Genomic DNA, 22,594 nt, shown 5'->3' on the forward strand with positions numbered 1-22,594 from the left:
GGCAGAACTGGTAGCTAATTTTTTATTGCCCAGGCCCAGAATGGACTTCCGGTAGTGGCATCCACACAGAGAACCGGTTGTTCACATATTTGAATCCCACCACTGATTATAAGCATAAAGTAGAAGTGTTCTTCAGTACCGTGTGACTAAGTGCTTCCATTAAAATAAGTTTAAGCACAAATTTGTAGGAGATGACCAGACTGAGCCTGAGGGAGGGGCCAAACGCATCATCAGTCAGGAATCCCCACAAGAGATCTAAGTCTTTGGATTCCTTTCTATTTTTAACTCCCGCTAATTTCCCTTGACCATTAGTAGTTCAGATTCTTGTAGAGAGCGCTTTGCAATAAATCTCTATACTTATTTGAACTGCCTGAATCTTCTGATTTCTCTGTTGCTTGACAAAATTCACAATACAGCATGAGCATGGCAGAGTGGGCAAATAATGTAATTCCGGCAAGCGTCCTACCACAGTGGACATCCTGTAATAGCTAGGTGAAGAACTGCTTCTATCTAATTGAATAAGCAATTATATGGCTGATTCATGGGCAACAATTTTGAAACATAACTTTTTACTATTGCCATAAATAAGGAAACATAATTCAGTTTTAAATATTCATAATAGATGAAGCAGTAAATTGCATAGAATAGTTTTAGGGAATGGAGGTAATTTTTCTCAGGGACCATAGCACCAAATGAAGAGATTATCTTAGTATCCATATTGCATTTATGATCTTGATTAAATTTCAGCGAAAAAACAGATGTAAACAGTGCCAAATTATATACTTAAAGCAACTTTTTCTTTGGCCCTTTGGTTTGCTTTTGGAATTCATTATGGAACATATTCAATTTGGAAATTCAGAATGTCTCTTAGGATTGATACTGATTTCCTAGAAAAGCTCTTGTGCACAAAATTTATATATCCGAAAGGCAAATTTTGTTTAAAAAAACAACATTTCCTCCTTGTCAGCAAGGCACCTAGACATGAGACTAAATTTTGACTGTCCAGATTCTTCACCCCATAATCAGGAACTTGCTTACAGAAGTTCATAGACATAACACAGCTTTATTTAATACCAAATAAAAATAATGTATGTGCAGGTCTGCTTCTTGTTCCTTTATACAGGTAGTCCTTGACTTACTATCACAATTGAGCCCCCCAAATTTATGTTTCTAAGTGAACCATTTGTTAAGTGAGTTTTGTTCCATTTTATGATATTTTTCCATTTTTCTTGCCACTGTTAAGTGAATCGTCGCAGTTAAGTTAGTAACATGGTTGTTAAGTGAATCTGACTTCCCCATTGACTTTGCTTGTTGGAAGGTGATCACATGACCCCAGGACACTGCAACCATCATAAATATGAACCAGTTGCCATGCATCTGAATTTTGATCATGTGACCACGGGGATGCTGCAACCGTCATAAGTGTGAAAAACAGTCATGTCACTTTTTCAGTGACATAATTTTGAATAAACACTAAATGAACAGTTGCAAGTCGAGGATTACCTGTAATACAGAAATCCAAAATTTGTGTAAGTATTTTGTCCCACATTTTAAATTTTAATTTTTTTCCTGCGTTTTCAAATCAACAGATAGTTGATCATAGCCTTTCTAGTTTGAGATTGGATGAGGCTTGCTTAGAGTTTACAAAACTGTTCTGTCTTGCCTGAGATTCAGATTCCCATCTTGCTAGTGTCAGCCTCAGCCCTTACACAACATAATTTTACACTAAATTGAAAGCAGAATTCTTGAAGGTTTTAAACAGTCACATGTGTTTTTGTAAAGAAGTACACAATTTCCTCTCTCCCAATCATGGCATTCCTTGTTTTATAATTGGTTTCTACTTGATTAATAAGTTAGCGCTTGGATTGGCACGACTTCCATTGCATTTTAAATACTTCCCATGGATCCCTCTCCATGGATTTAAATAAAAATATCTTAAAAATAAAATGAACGAAAACTTACAAGTTTACCAACTAATATAAAGTCAAATGATGCCGACAGTTTATATGAGCTTTTAGGGGAAAAAAACTGCAGTTTCTTTAAAAGTCAGTGTTCTTGGTTGGATTCTCGTGAGAATTCAACATTCTTGCTCAGGATCATTTGAGATTAGGGTAAAATTGCTGAAATCTCATAGGATATCACAAGATCTATTTTCCCCCCTCTGGGAAAAATGTTTGATGCCAGAAAAACAAAGTTTAATCTTGTGTAAGAATAAAACCCAAGGGGCAATATTGATGGAATACAAAAAATAGCCTCTTCAAAAAAAAAAAAAAAAGTCTTTGCAACTACAATCATACAAGGCATACAGAATCATACAAATACAATCATACCAAACAGAGTTGGTTTGCTAAACAATTACATGTACTTGGGTCAAACATAATTTTCCTATGGAAGGTCATTAGATATTTTAAAAGTAAACATAACATGAGCATCTGGAAATTTATATTGTCTAGCTGGTTGCCCCAACAGAAGAAAGGATGGTGTGGTGATCAACAACTGTTGCTGCAGCTTTGGCTTTCCTGTTTAATTACTAGCTAATCACTGCTGCTCTCTGGGTAGACATGTGGGACCCTCTGGCTATAAGGCTTTTAGTTTTGTTGAGATTACCTAGTTCACTGTTCATTATCTTGTTCACTGCTTTGGGGTCATATTTGGGTCTGAGAAACCACATTTGTGGTAGCTACAGGAAATATAAGTACTAAAGAAAGTTGATCTTATGAAGCCAGAGACCTTTCTCTATTTAAGCCGGAGTCCCAGGAAGGATAGAAATGGCATCTAGGCATCTATTGAAGAATGGGCCAATTGTTTGTTATGTTGCTGGGAAGACAAACAGACAGCTGTCTTTACTTTGCCCTGAGCTAAGACCCTGTTTTTTGTACAGTCAAGTGGGCACGACGAGGTCTGCTGTGAAATGGAAGGGATATAAAATTAGCTGTCTCGCTCATGCATTACACTGTCGACTTTTTCTTATTCCTGAATGGGGAGGGAATCTTGTTCTAAATACCTTGTATGTCCATTCAGAGATCTATGGGCATGCTTCCTTGCATCCCGCAAATGGCACCTCCCTGCTAGCTTAGAGGCTGACCTTGATGCACGTCATGTAAACCAAACACGGGTTGACTTTTTTGGCAGAGGCTCTGACATTCCGGTAATCTGAGGTACCTCTGCAGTTTGATGAACAGCACAACTGGAGCTAAGCAGAAGTCTTTCTCCTTCACTCGATCTGTCCTTTGCACAATTCTTCAGAATAACTTCTGCTTTTTTTAACCAGGTTAGATTAAAAGATAAGAAAATAAACACAAACCCAGGTAGGGGGTTTGCTCCTGTCCACTCATGCGATCCTTTAAAAAGGAAAAGCAACAACCCAGAACTATCAAAGCAACAATAGGGTTTCAATGTTTGCATTGTAAACAGCTCTCAGATGTTTATTATGAACAGTAATGTTTTCCTGTTTAAAAGAAAATAAAAATGGGTATTTATTCATTCAAAACAGTAACGTTATTTTAGGGAATAGAAATATATATAAAGTGTATGGAATGCTTTATGTATATGTTCAATACATATACAAACGTAAGATATGAATGTGCTTGGAAAGGAATCTTACTGTGTTGGCTAATATTTGCCTTGCTCATTGCACTTGCTGATTTAATAAGCAGATTTCCCCTCCCCCCCATTATTCCTTCAACAAATAGTTACATTTGGAACTGCTTAACTTCTTCAGCTGTAGTGGGAGTGATTCTTGGTCTATTGACAGAGAACAATTATGCTGTATTTTCAGAAATTCCCACTTCTGGAAATGCTGTCTGGAAAAATATTCATGCTAAGAATAATTCCCAATGAATTAGTTTCCCATATCTAGAAACTGCAATTAAGTACAGAGCCTTCTGCCCCAGACTGTGTCTATTTTGGCAAAGGAGGAGAAAAGGAAGAACAAAATGGTGTGAATGATCTTGCAAAGCACTTTAATGATAGTTAGGTTAATGTATATAGCCTAATGTATATTCTTATTTTGATGAGAATAACTTGTTTGTTCTCTCTGGCAGTGTATTCTTTCTATTCACTATAATTTATCTCCCATCTGTTTTATGGCATCCACCAAAAGGTCTTTTAGGCATACAGAAATTACGAGCCTCAAATTCAGTGCATATCTCAAAAACCAAATTGTGAGCTGGACCTGAAATGTTCATCTGCCATATCTCTAAATAGCAAATGAAGTGTTGGTATTAAATACACCACCTTATCTTTCCTGTTCCTTTCTGTTCTGTTAATAGCATTAAACATTTGATGAGGCTCAAGGCTTAATGGATGCATAATGACAGAAAGATAGTCTTTCCTGCATTCTTATGGGCCTGGGTGTCAGAGAGAAGCCCAGCTGTTCCTGATCTGTCACGCTAAGAAGTCTATCCCCCATATATTCCTAAGCTTGCAGAATAAGCTTAGCTTGTGGTTATATGTATATTATACCCAACACCCCCCTCCCCAAGTATGGCTATATACGGACAATAAAAACCATACGTTTTGGCCATCGTGAACATTTCAGAGTATGTTCTGGCATGCGTCTCGTGTTTAGGATGGCTTTTTAAGATGGTAGGAGTCAAGTGTCAGCAATTACATGGCTGGTAACAACTGAATCTGATGCTTTGTTGAATTTCGAATGCTTTTGTAGGTAGCAATTGATTGTCCAGGTGGAAACATGTACAGTATATTATTCAAACATTTGCAAACATTTACAAACCACCATTATTAAGATCAAAGAACACTTACTATGGCATCCTATTTCCTATGATGACCAATCAGATGATTAGAAAAAGGGTACGTGTAGTAGTGCAGTAGGACTCTTCAGATTGTGTTTCCTGTTATTTGGATTTCAGAGGTACGCTAATGTTAGTGATGATAGTAACTGATACCCATGATTAGTAGTATATGTAGACACTTCCTTTGTTCTTTGTCAGCTTAATTTGCATGATAACTTCCTGTGGTAATGAATTCCATAATTTCTGTACTATTTGAAGTACAAAGTGCTTCATTTTATTTTTCTTTATGTCCCATCATACAGCTTCATTAAGTGACCCTGGATTTTAGCACTGTGAGGGAAGGAAAAAAAAATCTCTTTCAGTCACTTTCTCTATAATAGGCAAAATTCTGTGTATCTCTCTCATAACCCCTTTTATTTACTTATAATGCCATCTCTTATCTCATTATTGCATTAGAGCTGATGCATTAGCCTTAGCTAGTTAAAGGGGCTTCATCTTATGGTGGATACTTGTCCTAACAAAGATAGAACTAGAATACTTCCAATCTATGTGCTTTTAAAGGTACCCAAATGATGCCAAAGCACATTAAACATGATCGCCCATCTGAGTTCTGTTTCTTGGTCTGCAATTAATATGTAACCAAAGTCAACCACTTTTTCAGCACTACCACTGGCATATTGTTACAGTGTTGATGGCCTCCATGACTTTCAGCATTAATTTTGGCTTGGATGCTTCTCCAAAACAGGCAAAAATGAAGGAAAGGGACACATTTTAGAGCTCAGCAGCTTTAAAATTGAAAATATTTCAACATGGCTCCAGTCAGGAATATGGTGCCTCTCGTGGTTAGAACGCTTGGTTGGAGGTTAGCAAGCCCGCATTCGAGACCCGAACGCTGCCGTGGGGTAGGGTGAACTTTTGTCCTTTGCTCCAGCTCCTGCTGGGGACATGATAGGAGCCCCCAACAGGGCAATCCTTACAAGGCAGAAGGTCCTTGATGCTTCTGACATGAGTGCAAAAAAATAAAAAATAAATGCTCCAGTCAATGTATAACTGCTATCTAAATAAATTATACTTTTCTATTTTTACAACAAATATATCTGTATAAGTAAATCAAGCTATGCATAATACAAATTTTAAATAATTGAGTTATTTTTAAAATTCTAATTGGCCTCAGAGTTAAGTACTGTGTTTATTTCATTCTTTCACCAAGTATTTATTTCTCTATCCTTGGACAATTAAAGGAAAGCCTATTATTATTATTATTATTATTATTATTATTATTATTATTATTATTATTATTATTATTGTTGTTGTTGTTGTTGTTGTTGTTGTTGTTGTTATGGATCATCGCCAGATGTTCAGACTGGATTTGGCATTTTGTCTACCTATCGAGTCCTTACCAAGGACCTGGGATAGGCAGATGTGGATGTTTGATGGTATTACAGATATTGTCGCAGGATGGAAGCAGTTCCTAGTAAGGCTGCCTTTTGCAATTGACTAATGGTGAATTTGTCAATGCCAATGGTGTTCAAATGGTGCTCCAGTTGTTTTGGGATTGCACTCAAGGCACCTATTACTATTGGTACTACCCTTGCTTGCTTTTGCCACAGTCTTTCTATTTCTATTTGTAGGTCTTTGTATTTTGTTATCTTCTCCAGTTCTTTCTCATCTATTCTGCTGTCTCCAGGCACTGCCATATCCACTATCCAGACTTTTTTGTCCTTTTTATCGACAATTGTTAAGTCTGGGGTGTTATGTTGCAGGTGCTTGTCTATTTGAATTCTGAAGTCCCAGAGCAGTTAATTTTATCATTTTCTATAACTTTCTCTATTTTATGATCCCACCAGTTCTTGCTTACAGGTAAATGATATTTCTTGCAGATCTTCCAATGCACCATTGTTGCTACTTTGTCATGCCGTTTCTTGTAGTCAGTTTGTGCAATCTTCTTGCAGCAGCTTACCAGGTGGTCTACTGTTTCTTCAGCGTCTTTGCATAGGCGGCACTTACTGTCTGTTGCTGTCTTCTCAATTTTGACTTTGTATGCGTTTGTCCTTAAGGCTTGGTCTTGTGCAGCCAGAATTAGTCCCTTGGTCTCTTTCTTCAATTTTCCTGCTCTTAGCCATTGCCAGGTCTTGTTATTATCTGCTTTCCCAGTTATTTTTTTTAATGCACTGGCCATGTAGTGCTTTGTCTTCCCATGCCTCTATTCTGTTCTTCATTTAGTCTTTCTTGTAGGCCAGTTTGGTCTCTCCAGTAGTCAGTAAGCCTTCCTGATATACTAATTTCAGTGCATCTTCATCACTGTCCTTCAGATATTCTTCCAAAGCCATTTTTTCTTCTTCAACCATCTGATGCACTTGCAACATTCCATGCCCACCTATTTGCCTTGGTAGATAAAATCTGTCAATGTCACTGCGTGGATGAAGGGCATGAGTCATTGTCATTATTTTTCTGGTCTTCCTATCCATTGCTTTTAGTTCTGCTTGAGTCCAGTCCACTATTCCAGCTGTGTATCTAATGACTGGAATTGCCCAGGTGTTGATTGCCTTCATGGTATTGACTTTAAGATCTTCTTCACTCTCTTGATGTATTCACCTCTAATCTTTTTCTTGACTTCAGTATGCTTGATGTTGTCAGCTTGAAGGATACCCAAGTATTTGTAGTAATCTTCTCATCCAGACTCTTAATGTTATTTTCGTGGGGCATCTTGATTCCTTCAGTTTTCACTATTTTCCCTTGTTTGATAGTAAGTGTTTTTGATGTTTGATAGCCATGTCCTGAGTTATTCAGTATTGTTGACAGAGGAAACAGTGCAATAACAAATAGTAGTGGTGATAATGAATCTCCTTGAAATATTCCTCTCTTGATATTAATCTCTCCTAGTCTCTCACCATTGACCTGCAACTGTGTCTTCCATTGTGTCATCGATCTTTGCACAAATTTTCTAATGTTTACACTGACTCCTGTTATTTCTAGGCACTTGATTATCCAGTCATGTGGCTGAGAGTCAAATGCCTTTTTGTAGTCAATCCATGCCACATTCAGGTTGGTCTTTCTTTTCTTGCAGTTTTCCAAGATCATTTTGTCTATTAGGAGTTGATCTTTTGTTCCTCTGCTGTTGGAGCGGTTTCCTTTCTGCTCAGGTGGAAAGAGATTGTTTTCAACTAGATGCTGTTGTACTGCATCAGCTACCATACCAGTTAGCAATTTGAAAGTTGTTGGTAAGCAGGTAATTGGCTTGTAGTTGCCTGATATTGCCCCTTTTGCTGGATTTTTCATTATTAGGTAGGTTTTCCCAGTTGTTAGCCACTTTTCAATTTCTCCTCCTTGTAGTATATTGTTGACCTGCTTGGCAATGAGTGGGTGTATAATAGTTAGATGTTTCAACCAAAATCCATGCAGTTCATCTTCACCTGGTGCTGACCAATTTTTGATTTTCCTTGCTCTTTTTTCTACCATTTTTGTTATTACTAGTTCTTTCATTTCAATTTCTGTTTTATTTGCATCCACCTCTTTTAACAAGCCGCATCCTTGTTGTATTTCTTTGGGTTATCCCATATCTGCTTTCAGAACTGCACTGTTTCTTCCTTGTCAGGTACTGACTGATTCATTGCAGTTTCTCCATTGATGGATTGGTAGAAATGTTTCTGATTGGATTGAAATTGGAGATTCTGCCTATAATTTACAATTCGAGCTTCATATCTACTGATTTTCCTGGCTATAGCTGTTATTTGCTGTTTTATTATTTCCAGTGTTTCCTTGATTTTCCTTGTTTCTAAGTGGTATTTCTTGATTAGGTATTCTTTGGTCTTCTTGTTCTTCAGCTTCTTTTCTTTCATCTGTTCTAGCTTGCTTGCATGTGATCTTAACTTGCTGATCTTATTTTCTAGTCTAACGTTCCATTTTTGTGGTGCACTGTTTGTTTTCTTCTTTGTTGATTTTGCATCCCAGGTATTCAGTTATAACTGCAGCTGTGCTGTACATTAGTTGGTTTGTTTCTTGCAGTGAATTGGTGCTTATACTTGATATTGTAGTATTTGCATCTTTTAATGCTTGTGCTAGCTGTTTCTTTGGAACAAGCTTCAATGCAGGCAGCTTTATTCTGTTGTTTTTGTGCTGTTCTAGGTGCTCAGTTATTTTTTGTTTCAATTCTTTTATTTGTTTAGTTAGAGGGTTTTGTTCTTCCTGGGGAAAAGGTGCCTGGTTTCCAAATGAGAACAGTTGTATATCTCTGCTGGATTCCTTCACTGCCGACTCCCCCTGGTTTGCCTCTACATTCTGAATTACTTCTGGCAAGGCTTTGATTTCTTTGCCCTGGGTCAGGGATAGGCAACCTTGGCTCTTTTACGACTTGTGGACTTCAATACCCAGAATTCCTGAATCAGCTATGCTGACTCAGGAATTTTGGGAGTTGAAGTCCACAAGTCATAAAAGAGCCAAGGTTGCCTACCCCTGCCCTGGGTAAACCTTTGCAGTTGGTCCAATTCTGTTTCTGTGAATACTTTATTTTGAATTATAAATTGGCGTTGATCTGTTAGTCTCTGTTATGTTATTTCTGATTCTGGATGTTGTTCTTTCCAGAATTTGTGCATTTGTTTTAGATATCCTCTTCTTGTTGGACTTGAACTGTAATAACAAATCATTATTTTTTTGTTTTCAATCACTGTGTATTTGTGACAGGTAAACACCTTTTCTTCCAGTAGTTCTGCAACTGCTGGCCCTGGTTGCCCAGCCAATAGTCCTGAGTCCTGTAACCCATTTTTCACCAGATATCCAGGAACTCCAACATCTAGTGCAGACCTTGTTAACTCGGGCGACATCCGAGCCGGTATGGCTTTCTGAAATTTACGTCTCACCATATTTTTTATGGGAGAGACACTCTTTGTTTGACTCTTCTGATGAGACCTGTCCAGTATGGTTGAACCTCTGGCATAGCTCTCATCTTCCTCAGAGTATACAAGCCCCACAACCACGTCAAGGGGGATGATGATGATGATGATGACTACTACTACTACTACTACTACTACTACTACTACTACTACTACTACTATTACCTATTGCTGCAATATTTCTGGAACTGTTGCATTTCTAATACATTATTTTGGGAGCTGGCATTGGCACTTATGGTGATTATGTGGAAGAATCTGTTTCTATTCATTTTTCTGTTGACATTATGGTCTCATTGACATAAAGAGCAGCACAGCTTACCTCAGTCTTTTTCCTTCTAGAGATCTCATACAGAAAGAATTTGTAATTGATAGTTTCTAAAGATAAGCTAAAATTGAGGGAAAAAAGATTATCCCACTCATTTTATAAGGGTTTTCAGTACAATTGAATGCAGAGTCAACATCAGCAGCAGAATTGGTGCCTATCTGAACATAGCAGAAACATATACAGTACTTTTAAGTCTTGGATAATTGGAACTCTGTTATAGCTTTTTTATTTTAAAAACACAAGATAAGAATGAAGACATAAACACTTTTAGAGTAAGAGCAAGGAGGACCATGACAGGAAACATGTCTTCATCCGTTACCTCCTGAAACAGATGTTGTATAAGCTTCCTCTCTTTAAACTCCCCCTTTATGAAGATAAAAGGAAAGGGGAAAGGCAGTCTTTTGTATAAGCAGATGCTGCTGGATAGATTTTTCTTCTTCCTGCTGCCCTTGTCCTTCCTTTTGAAAAACCACAGCTGTTCCCATGGCCATAGACATTCCATCCAGCTTTTGTTGATGTTAGGCGGGGAAGGACACCCAGTATGTGACCACTTTTCTTTTGCATTGTCTTTGAAGATGCACACTTTAAGGACTAAATTAACCCATATGCAGAAAAATTGCATAATTGGAATTATACTAGAGATATTGGTTGGGGACTTTTGAGTATTTAAATATTAAAATGGAGGATCAGGCCAAAAATGACTTACATCCCAGTTGCAATTAAGAGGTTCTTCCTTGACTATCAACCCTTGATGGGGAGACCGTGTTCAAAACAATGAGATTGCAATTTTTAAAAGCCTTGATCTCAAGAAGAAAAGTGCTTTGCTGAGCTGATGTATGGAGATAGGGAATCTGGAGACTCCTGCTTTATTCCAGCTGCAAACAGTTGGAAAAATTAGGTCGCCCAACTCCAACCTTGGTCATTAGATTGAGACAAATTTTTCATTCAAAATGAAAAGTTGTCTTTAGTAATATTGATGTGAAATATCCTTTGAATGTCTTCATATTTGCTAAATAGATTGCAGATATTTGACAGCTTATAATATTTGATTTTTAAATTATTTCTTACAAATGATAGTTATTTACTACTCTTTAATGTTTTTAACTAGTACGTTCTATACACATAATTGTACTTAGTAGCTGACACTGTTTGATGGATGGTGTTAGTGCTCAATAATACAGAATATCAGTTATGACAATTTCTATCTTATGCAATTTTTGATAAACATCAAATCCAAAATAAGGGATGTCGTGAATCTAGAGCTCCAGTCCTGAATGTACTTACTTGGAATTAAGTAACAACTCAGTAGACGATTGTAAAATGGCAGTTTGAAGTATTCATCTTTTGAGACCAAAGTTCGTATTCTAAATATATTTCTGTTAATTGAATTTAAATATTAAAGTTTTGAATATTTCAGAAAATCAATTTGTTGGAATGCTGCTTTATTGAAATGAGAGATAAAAGAAAAGCTATTGTGACTTAGATTGCACAAAAATGTTGACTCATTGGCCTAAACCTTCTTAGCCATTCCCAATTCCACAACCTAATTAGTTGCGATTAAGTTTTGCTATTGAATTATTTACTCATTTTAAATTTTTGTTTACTTGTCCGCTGAACTTTCCAAAACAGCTAAAAATAATCACTATAGGGCAGATGTCAATAAAAGAATATAAATAACAGACAAAATCAATAAACTAGTAGATAATATAATAAAGGGAGAAACAGAATTCAAAATATTTTATAGCTTTTTAAATTTGTAGCTGGGTTGTGGTAGTGATCCTTTTTTATTTTTTAGAATAGATTATTTCTATTTTACAGATGTAATCTATTCTAAATTGTACCAAATTATATTGTGTGTGCTTAATTCAAGGTGTTGGTAAAGCTTTAAATCAAAAATAGCAATGTACAGCTTAACCCACAGGTGGACGTACAACTACAGTTGGGACCACAATTCCTGTTGCTAAATCTGAGGTAGAGTATATATAATATAAGCAATATGGAATTATATAAAATACCAAAGGAGATCATTTAACTGATTATATTAAAAGTTTTTTTTAAAAAAAAATAAAAGCAATCGTTAATTGAGGAAATTAATATGGCTTTCTAGAGATAAATGTTCTACAAAGAAGATGCTATATCTAAAAAGACAAATTTCTGCTAATCTGGGGAGTTCCCTCTACAACTAATCTTATAAATCTTATAAACTAGACAGGTTCTTTCAAAAAACAATATTTTAACCTTTCTTTTTAGGATTTTAAAGATGAAAAGCAACAGTGGAACTTGATATCAAAACCAAACTATTGTGACCTGTTATTGCAATAGCTCACTCACTATTTCTATTCACTATTTTTTTAGACAGAAGGATCCAAGCTACAGAAGGATCTCCGGACCTACCTGACTTCAGTTAAAGGTAATACTTGGAATAATAGTCCTATTGCTTTACATGATCTTCTGTGAAATAAATTCCAGAAGCCATTATTAAATCTTATCTTACCCAGTTTTGTCTATTGCTGCTAGGCAGTACTATTTGCATTACTTTAGAAAGCTATAATTATGGAACTAAGTAGTTGTTGGAATTTTATGGTGGTCAAGAAAATTTGGAACAGGGGCAAATGCTATTTATTTAACATGGAAACGTTTCCTAGAGATGTGCTACAGATAGATTCTAGTAATATTTTATAAATGCTTCAAGCTCTGTCTTGACTAATAAATTAGTAAGAGGATAATAGAGAGTGGGGGAGATATTGCCATGGCTCCTGGCATAATATTAGGTCCCATGGTGGTTAAAAAAAATAAAGGCCACCAGACTTGGAAGCTTGGAAATTTGGAGTTATTCATCTGCTTAATAACAAGTAAATGACATGTGTTATACTTTTCAGGTTCCAGGAAGCAGGAGAGATAAACAATTATAATGCAAATCTCCTCTTTCTGATGGGATCCTGTCCCTTCCTTTTACTTTTGTTCTTATTACTTTAAAAAAGCTCCACAAAACATGGCCCAGACTAATTATATCAATAGACAGCAGTTCTTATTTTAATCCTTCAGTATAATGTTGAAGAACAAATAGAAAGAGTAATATCTATATTACTATATATTATTATTATATTATATATCATTATATTATATATTATATTACATTACATTATAAATTAAATTATTTACACACACATGTATAGGTATGTGTGTGTGTATATAAATCTCAGCCAAATATTTGAAACTCTTCTTAAATTATACTATGTTCTGAAATAAGAAATTAGCCATTTAAAAAAGGAACTTAGTTTCATTTGTTTATTAAAGAAATAAATTAATGAAAGAATATTAAACCACAAGGGAATTGATGTGTGTAACCATTTTTTTTGTTCATCTTTTATTTTTCTTGTTAGGAAAGAAATATTATGAATATTATCAAGTCCTTTATAAATGAGCAAGGTGTTTGGATTTTTCTTAGAGGGCAGGATGAATAATTATTTGGGTACTGTTATGTCATTCTTTTCTATTTCAAAGCAATGCATGAAGCCTCCAAGAGACTTACAGAGTGTTTGCAAGAAGTATATGAACCCGATTGGCCAGGAAGGGATGAAAGTAACAAAATAGGAGAGGTGAGCTTTGGATTTCTCACACATTAGCATGATAAATGTATTGTGATCTCAGATTTGTGGAGGCAGAAAGTGTTGTTAATACTACAGTTTAGTATTACAGAAATGAATGTGCTTATATCTTAGACTCGCATATTCTGTTCTCTGATACTTCCACAAGAGAAAAGAAGAGAAGCCATCACTTCCTCTTGATGATTTATCAATTTGTTTACTAAGTGTTAATTTAATGAAAGATGCCATGGTCATGTGCCATGATTTAATCCTGCTTTGTTTTAATGAACCATGGTTTGAATTAACCACAGCTTGTATTTGTTGTGTAGAATAAACTTTGGGGCTAGACGATGATGTTTCCAATCTCCTCCTTGTGCCTGTAGTAGCAAAGCAGGAATAGGGAGTATTCAAGCAAAAATCCTGAGCTGACTATTTCTTACTTCTATTGTTTTACATCATGCGCAAATTGTGCCAGTGTGTTCTATGATACAACAATATCCTTTTTCTGATACCAAAAATTCCACATAAGAGCAAGAGGCAAATAGCATATCTCTTACATTCACAGCCGGCCACTATGAAACCAGACTGGTGGTGGTGATGGTGGGGAACTGTACTGATCTCGAGTGTCTGCAAATAATATTTTCCAACTTAACATGAACATGGGGGCACTTGCTGATATTGTAGCTGCTTAGAGAAAAGCAACAATGAATTGATGGAACCCATATATGTCATAAAGACCAAACTACTGTACATCAGAGATAGCAAAAAAGGCATAGAAATATTTGTCATATAGCAAATATTCCAATTAATTTTTTTATTCATGGCCGGTTGAAATTCAACAGTCAGAGCTTCCCTTATTGTACAAAACAGGGGTCCCCAATCCCCAGTACTGGTCTGTGGCCTATTAAGAACTGAGCCACACAGCTGGCAGTGAGTTGCAGGTGAATGAATGAAATTGAAACCATCTCTCCCGGTCCTTAAAAAAATTGTCTTCCATGAGACCAGTCCCTGATTCGAAAAAGGTTGGAATAGAAGATGCACAAATCTAGTATCTTTGTCCAACACTTTTAAATAATTGTAGCTTTTAAAATTGTCTAGAAAACAAAAGCATGACAGTTTTAGGAACAGATCCTAATGGTGTTACACATATGCATACTAAAAAAGGAAGCTTCAAACACGATTTGTCTTATGAATTAACTTACTAGTACTAGGGATGAAATGTATCTCACTGTTATCATACTTTTGCTCACATAGATGAAATTGACCTGCATAATGCACAGATAACCCAACTCTTCCCACATTACTCTTATTCTGTTCCAGAATAATGACTTGCTTTGGACAGACTTCCATCAGAAACTGGTAGATCAGGCATTGCTGACTATGGACACCTATCTTGGCCAGTTCCCAGACATAAAGGTATGGGGGTTTCATAAAGTTTTGGTCTACCTTAATTTCCTTTTGGAAGGTGAAAGCCACATTAGCAGTGAAACAAATGAAGGAGTGTTTCAAAAGACATTAATAAATGTGGGGCCACCCAGTATAATAGATACTCCCTTCTTACATTTTTATCTTTATGAGCATGGGAGAGCTGGAGGATTTTTAAGTAAAATATTCTTGCATTTGTGTATGCCTTCTTATTCCATTTTAAAAGGCATTTTGAAACTAATAATCATAACAAAATGTGCAATCCAGAATTAAGTATTTATAATAGTATTTCAGGTGGGGGCTGAGGCACTGAGCAGCCAGCTAACTGTTGGAGGCCTCCCTCCGTACACAGTACTCAGTTGACTAGATGCTACTCACTGATTTAGCTCTGGCACCCTTGGCCATTGATAGGGTGTCAGCTGATTGTTGGAAATGGGCTCAGGCTGATGAATGTAGGGAGGCTGCATAGTCCACTGAGAGGACTTCCATTGACCAGCAGTGGTTTCTAGGCTCATACTTCCAAAATCACTAATGTAAGGAATTCTATACTCTCTGCAAGATATTTATTTTGGGAAAAATGTATATATGGATTGGTGCATTAGGCTCACGGGCACCCATTTTGTTCTTCAACCTCTTTGTAATAAACATACCTGATATATAGAATTTCACAAAGTCCTTCATATTCTCTTAGATGCGACTTACAGAGTGGCTTATAATGGTAATATAATTTATATTCTGCATTTGACTACCATTCAAGAATTTATAATGTGAACAAAAATACATTCGTGATAGTCAAATGATAAAATAGAAAGCTGACAATAATTAAACTCTCACTAGAGCTGAAATAGAAATATGTAAAAAAAAATCAAGATTACTGATTTATGTTTATATAAATATAATATATTTATATTTATCTCAATGTGATTGTTAAGAGTCAACAATGACATACGCAATCAATTAATCATTAATAGTAATCCTGATGGCGAAACGTATACATTGTAGTATCAAAAACAATTTTTTTGTTCTAGGTGAAACAGAGTAATTGAAGTAGCTTGATTTGATTTGAAATATAAAACTTAATGAAATCATATAATATATGTCACATCAGAAACCATTGTTCAAAAAACCCTGCTTTGTTCTGAATGGATCGTAAGTACTGTTGGGCTGCCCATTCTTATCAAGCACAAATATTTTCTTTCTTATAGTTCCTTGCTTTCATTTTTTTTAGTAATATATTTCTGAAAACTGAAGTTTGGTTTTTCCTGTGGTTTTTTATTGTCTCGTGACCTTAAGCTAATGAAAAATTAGCATGGCATCTATATTAATCTTTCTTTCCTGTTTCATTTCTCAAAGCTCCCAAAGCAAAAATGCATCAGGAACATCAAGATCTCCTTTAAGTGCTATTTTACTGCTACCACTCTAGGAACAATACACAATATTCAGAGTGTGCAAAATGTTCATTCTGTAGAAAAAGAACTGAAGATGCAAATATAGAATATGTTACATGTTTATCATAATAATTTTAGCAATTCTGTTTCTTTCAGTTTTTTTAAAGGAATGACATAGAATGACAAAGAAAGGAATTTTGAAAAGTACAGAGACATCTCTATGTTTTAAGTTGAGGTACTTTAAAAGAGAGACATACTTGAGTGAAAGTATTGAGGCAGTAGGATTAGTGTTTTGTTATGGGGAAATGGGAAAGCTGTAAGACAAAGCTGTACAGTATAAAGTCACTGTATCTCACTTCAACCTCTCTCAGAAGATTACTCTGAAGATAAAAATACAATAATGTTGTACTCCACCTTCCACTCAGCCAGCTAGTACTCCATCCAACTAACTGGTAGAAAAAAAAATTCCAACTCTCTCCTTTCATTTCCATTGGCGCATTTGCCAATTGGTCTCTGTGTTTGTGTGTTTGTATGTGTGTGTGTGTGTATGTGTGTAGGTCTGTGCATCAGAAATTTCAGCATATACATTGGGAGAAAAGTTGAAATAATCTACATTGATCTTAAATAGATGCAAGGAGCCAAGACAGTTGCTTGTTGGCAGCATAATTGGCAGAATGCATATACATTGGTCTGTAAAAATGGTTACTTCATGGCTCTGGTGTTCTTCTCACATCTCCTTTCAGTCTCGCATTGCTAAACGGGGAAGGAAACTTGTAGACTATGACAGTGCCAGGCATCATTATGAATCTCTTCAAACTGCAAAGAAGAAAGATGAGGCTAAAATTGCCAAGGTAAATAACTCTTGTAAGGGGTGGTGTGGCTGCTTTCTCTCAGTTGAAGAAAAATATGTATTTCATGCTGGGATAATACTCTACAAAACAATCAGCTTTTTGTTGTTAGAAGTAAAAGAACAAAATGCCCAAACTTCAGAATTCCTGACAAACATGATTTTATCTTATGAATAAAAACAATGCAAAAACTATTGTTTACAACTGAAATGTAAAATCAGTAGGAGTGTGTCAATGCTAAAAGGGGAAAAAAAACTAAATGAAGAAACAAGAAGTCTTACAGCTAGGGGGTGAAAAATTCTTTCTATTAGTATTCCTTTACTCCTGAATTACTGAACAATTTAGGATTTCTGGCTAATCTAGACTTTTTCTGATTTGACTGCTTGTGTCATGGGCAAAATGATTTGTCCAGGCTTTTTCAGGTGAAAGGCATCTGCCTCTATAAATGGAGTTAACTGCTCTGCGTTTCTATTTATGACCATTGCAGAGCATGCAGATGACACAAGTTAAGGATATCAGCAGGAGTGATTTTGTGAAATTCAGATTAAACATTTTCTCAATCAAGCTTCTCTCTATGACTATTGTTCCTTGTACTCTGGAAAATCTAATCATGTCACTAATGGGGGAATATTCTTCAATTCTGTATAGTCCTCAGTGACCTAAGATCTTATGGATGTTTAAATAAGTGCCCTTGTGCTTAATGCAAATTATTCCCACTTTAGGCTTAGACAGTTGTCAACCTCCGATGTTTAAATAAAATGCTACAAAATATGAATAATCTGCATGGCTGTTATAATGAAGTTGTCTTTTAATCTTGGCTCCTTTTGAAGTTGCTAATGACCTATGGAGAGAGACTAAGTAAGGTTGGACTCTGTTGCTTTCTAAATGACTAACAATTTCTTCTCTGTTGCTCTCTGCAGCTGGAGTGTTCATAAGCTGTGTTCGCTCTGGAGTTCATTGAACATTTTGTGGAGCATTAATTACTGCTAGATTTAGCATGTCATATAGGATTCATCCTTGACTTATCGCTTAATACTGACTTCTTCTGTTGTTGTTTTTTGTTGGGATGGTTGGTTCATCCTGGCCGTTATTATTTGATTTTTATTTTTATTTTTTAAAAAAATAATTCTCAAAATGTGTCTGTTTTCTTCTTGTCTTGTCTTCTGAAAATGCTTTTGCCCAGCCTGTGTCGTTGCTTGAGAAAGCCGCGCCTCAGTGGTGCCAAGGGAAGCTACAAGCGCACCTCGTAGCTCAGACTAACCTACTGCGGAATCAGGTGATAGTCCAGCCTGCCTTGCTGTCTAACCCTGCATGTGCTATTTCTGGCTGAAGCTCTCTTCTGTGCTTATTCCCCAGGCAGCGTTCACTCTAACCTCTCCCAGAAGGTTTCTTTTCTCTGGGAAGAATGTTGATTTAAAATTCAGACTTCTTCAAGCCCAAAACATGTTTGAAAAGGCAATGTAGTTTCTCTGATTTTGTATTCCCCTGGATTAATACATGGTGTCATGTCCTCATCAGCAATTACAGTAAATGTATGGGTGTCCAGTGAGATGATAGGATAGAAGGTGGGGAAGTAGTTCCATAGTTACTGTTTAATTTGGGTGTCTCCATTGTGTGGCAACTGGTATTGCTCAATTAGAAGTAGGGTTTGCCTAGGAGTTTATAATTGCTCGAGCATGATCCAATGTTTCTGGATTCTGAGATCTATGGATGAGAAGGAGGGGAGGGAAGTATATATCTACATATTATATGGTAGTCTCTTCTTGTTATTATAGATTCTTTTAACCTGATATTCAGTCCTTATAAAACACTTTATAGCAAGGCTTATTATTTCCATTAACTTACCAATACTTAAAGTCCTTCACTCTCACATCCAAATTTCAGCAGACCATGGTTCTTGATCAACATTTACTCTTCTCTTTCATTAAAACTCAGCCATTAAATCCCAGAATCCATTTCTGAGAAATGGATATTGTTGTTGTATTCTCACATCCCTTTCCCTTCACCACGCTCTATATAATAAGCAAGGAGAAGAGGATCTTTTTAAATATATATCCTGAATGTTGTTGTTTTAAAGTTGCCTGTATGGGCTTTCTTTTGGTTTTTCAGCTTCTGTTTGTACATATTATTTTTTATACTTAACTTTTTATAAAATCCAGATGTTTTTTAAATGAATGTATAACAAGCTTTAAGTCTATAGTTTTTATGTCTTGTTCTGCTTTATGATTAGAAATGTCTCTGGACAATGTAGCCTTTCCTCTAAAATCATTTGAAGAATAAGGTGCCAGTAAATAAAATCCTGCCAAGAACTTTGAACATCCAAAAGCCTTATGGGAAACAACTTGGTAATAAGTGAATAAGAGTTATCAGATTTCTGTTTTCCATGAGGAACAGAAATAAAGATCAGCATAGCATATTGTGTTTTAACAAGGACACACTTGCAAAGTGTATATGCTAAATGAAGCAAAGAACTAAATAAAAGGAAAAAAGAGCAAATACTAGAGGATAACTTGTTGTTTTGAATGAAAGAAACCAGTTTCCATTTTTGTGGCTTCTCTGAACTGATCAGTGAATACATTTAATTAACTGCTGCCTACTTTAAACCCAGCTTCTCAAATTCCAGATGGCTTGGATTACTATCAGTCCTGACCATTGGCTATATTAATTTGGACTGATGAGAATTTTGGGTGGTCTTTATCTGGATTGAAGCAAGTCTTTGCTCCAGATGTGTGTTCCAGCGATTTCTTTGGGGAAAGAGTGGGCCAGAACCCAAACATCATCAGTGGTAGATAAGGGGAGGCAGGACAAATATGGCACTGGGAAGATTGGAGAGAGGTGTGGTTGAATTGGTTAAATTTGCAGCTCTTGAAACCGAGGAAGTTTTTATTATTGGTGGTGGATAAGGGAAAGTAGAAAAAAAGAACATGGTAGAAGGATTAGATGGGCCACTTGAATGTGCTGTGCTTGAAACAAACAACCTTCAAATATGACGTGGCCAAGCGGCTTCCTATCTTCCAATCTCCACAGCATTTTCTCTCCTTTACTCCCCCCTTAGCCACTACTAATGTCCACCTGGAATGGTTCATCAGAACTTCCAAATTTCAGGTTCAAAACATTCAAAACAAACATATGGTTTGTGTACCTTCTAAAATGAGTTTCCTTTGGTAAGTGAGCTAACTTTTAATTTCTTGTTTCTAGCCATAATCTCTATCAAAGATAGGCAGTAAATAACACAGAGGTAGATTTAAATTTTTCTATCAGAAAGATGACGGGAGGTGTCTCAAGAGAGCAGAAATAAATTATCACTCTAGCTGTGTTCTCTTTTGGAATATATTCCGGAAGGTTAATGAGTTAAATTGCTTAAGACAGCAAATTCCTGCCTTCCTACAACCCCATTGAAATGCTAGCTAAAAGCGTACAGATGCTTTCTTTGTAAAACTGGCCCAGATTCAACTATGTATCAAGAAACTCTTTTTCTTTATGTTCATGAATCAGCTAGGCAGCTGTTTCATCTTGCTGAGCATTGGAATTCTTCAGTGGGAAGAATGTCACATTGAAATCTAATATTTTAAAAAATCAAATTAAAAAAATATAAATCTGCAGAAGTTGGCACCTGAAATTTGAAGTGAATCCAGATGACATAGACAAGTAGCTTATATGTTAGCAAATGATGCAGAGGTGACATAATGCTAAACCACCAACTAATAGGACTAATAAACCACCAACTAATAGGTGGTGGGTAAGGGAAAGTAGAAGAAAAGAACATGGTAGAAGGATTAGGTGGGCCACTTGAATGTGCTGTGCTTGAAACCAACAACCTTCAAATATGACATGGCCAAGTGGCTTCCTATCTTCCAATCTCCACAGCATTTTCTCTCCTTTACTCCCCCCTTAGCTAAAAGAGATAAAGAGATAAAAGATTAAAAAATATTTCAATATAAAAAGTCTGGAAAAGGCAGATCACTAAGATTACTTGTTCTACAGGAACTTCACCCCCAATGTATTGATTAGTTTCTAAATTATATTTGATATGTTAAAAAAAGGCGAATTGAAAGAACTATTGTAATCCAATGAATATGCTTGTTCTTAGAATGCTTGCATGCTTGCATATTTATTTCGTGTAATATTTATACTGTATATCACTTCAGTCCAGACAGCTTTAAGCAGTACATAACAGTAACACTTTACAAGTACAAATGTCAATAAAGATGACACATCATATAGAAGCAATGATATAAAAACATAACCTATATTTCAAGAATATCTTGCAGTGTTTCATGTTAATTGGTCAAATTCCATTTCTGTCATTTTGCATGCAATTTCTCAGCTATTGTAAAAACAGAATGATAGAGAGTTGCTGTAGCATTCCTTTTTTGCCTGTTCAATTTTGTATTGTATTGTTTTGTATAGCATATCTCAATATTTTTATATTTTATATTATTTTAATGAATTTGTCTTAAGATAAAGAGACAAATAATTGTCATAATAATTATTTTATTGAGTCTGCCAAGGTGACTCCTGTGGGAAACCATAGTATTGCAATTGGGTTTTACAGCCTCTTATTGTATTTTCATAGAGTGAACGTTGCCTTGGGTATTTCTGTCTCACAACATTGGGCTATTTCAATGTAGATATCTTTTTTTTTAGTTCCTAGAGCATGAATAATCCTGTCTGCTGAAAATGGAAAAGTAGACTAGTTCAGTTTAAGATTCCAAGTAATAATGTTCTACACAGTTTGTATACTTCGAACCCCCAACTTTGCTATTAATTTCTGATTGTTGCTTAATTCAGGCATTCATCATATGAAATCATGTGACACCTTGCCCCCATTTTTAGAAAAACCACCAGTCAGGCACTACGGTAATTTTATAGAATATATCTTAGCATATATATTCACTAAGAAAATATATTTATCCTTTAGCCAAAGAATCTGACTTGTGTTACACATACTAGCACTTTATAAGAATGACACCTTGACTTACATGTATATGGTCCTTAGGGATCTCTTGACATTCCTGCCATTGACTGGTATATAAGCAATTTCTTTTTTCTTCTTGCTACTGAATTGGTAAGAATCCAGTTTCGCTATTTATCCATAGTATGGTAGACCATATATGATATAAAATGAAGCTCCTGTGCATTTACTGGTTAAATATTCTATTTCACTAGCCTATAGATAGATATGTCCCCACTGTTTGCACTTTGTTAGGCTCTTTAAAACTTTGTTCTAGTGCTAACCATCTGGGGAATATCAAACATTTTTTTTAGTTTTACTTTGAATGAATACTGCATAATTGCATTTTCATAGAATTCCAGAAGTCTGTGTATATGTAATAATCCTTACTGGTATGCAAAGCACCATTTCCAACATTCTTGTC

General features: G+C 35.8%; 1 protein-coding gene across 8 annotated transcripts in view; it reads left to right on the top strand.

The window, feature by feature from the left end:
• Positions 1-22,594, top strand: part of BIN1 (bridging integrator 1) — a 118,764-nt gene that overhangs the window by 58,227 nt on the left and 37,943 nt on the right. For 7 of the 8 annotated variants that reach the window (XM_015831209.1, XM_015831202.1, XM_015831222.1 and 4 more), the window contains exons 3-6: positions 12,324-12,378; positions 13,473-13,567; positions 14,876-14,971; positions 17,112-17,219. In XM_015831209.1, coding sequence (XP_015686695.1) covers positions 12,324-12,378; positions 13,473-13,567; positions 14,876-14,971; positions 17,112-17,219 — 354 coding nt within the window. Of the gene's footprint in view, positions 1-12,323; positions 12,379-13,472; positions 13,568-14,875; positions 14,972-17,111; positions 17,220-18,399; positions 18,493-22,594 lie in introns of all 8 variants that reach the window. The other variant, XM_015831245.1, reaches the window with a different exon arrangement.

The sequence above is a fragment of the Protobothrops mucrosquamatus genome, unplaced genomic scaffold (assembly GCF_001527695.2).
Source record: "Protobothrops mucrosquamatus isolate PMUCROS unplaced genomic scaffold, P.Mucros_1.0 scaffold_254, whole genome shotgun sequence".
Classification (NCBI taxonomy): domain Eukaryota; kingdom Metazoa; phylum Chordata; class Lepidosauria; order Squamata; family Viperidae; genus Protobothrops; species Protobothrops mucrosquamatus.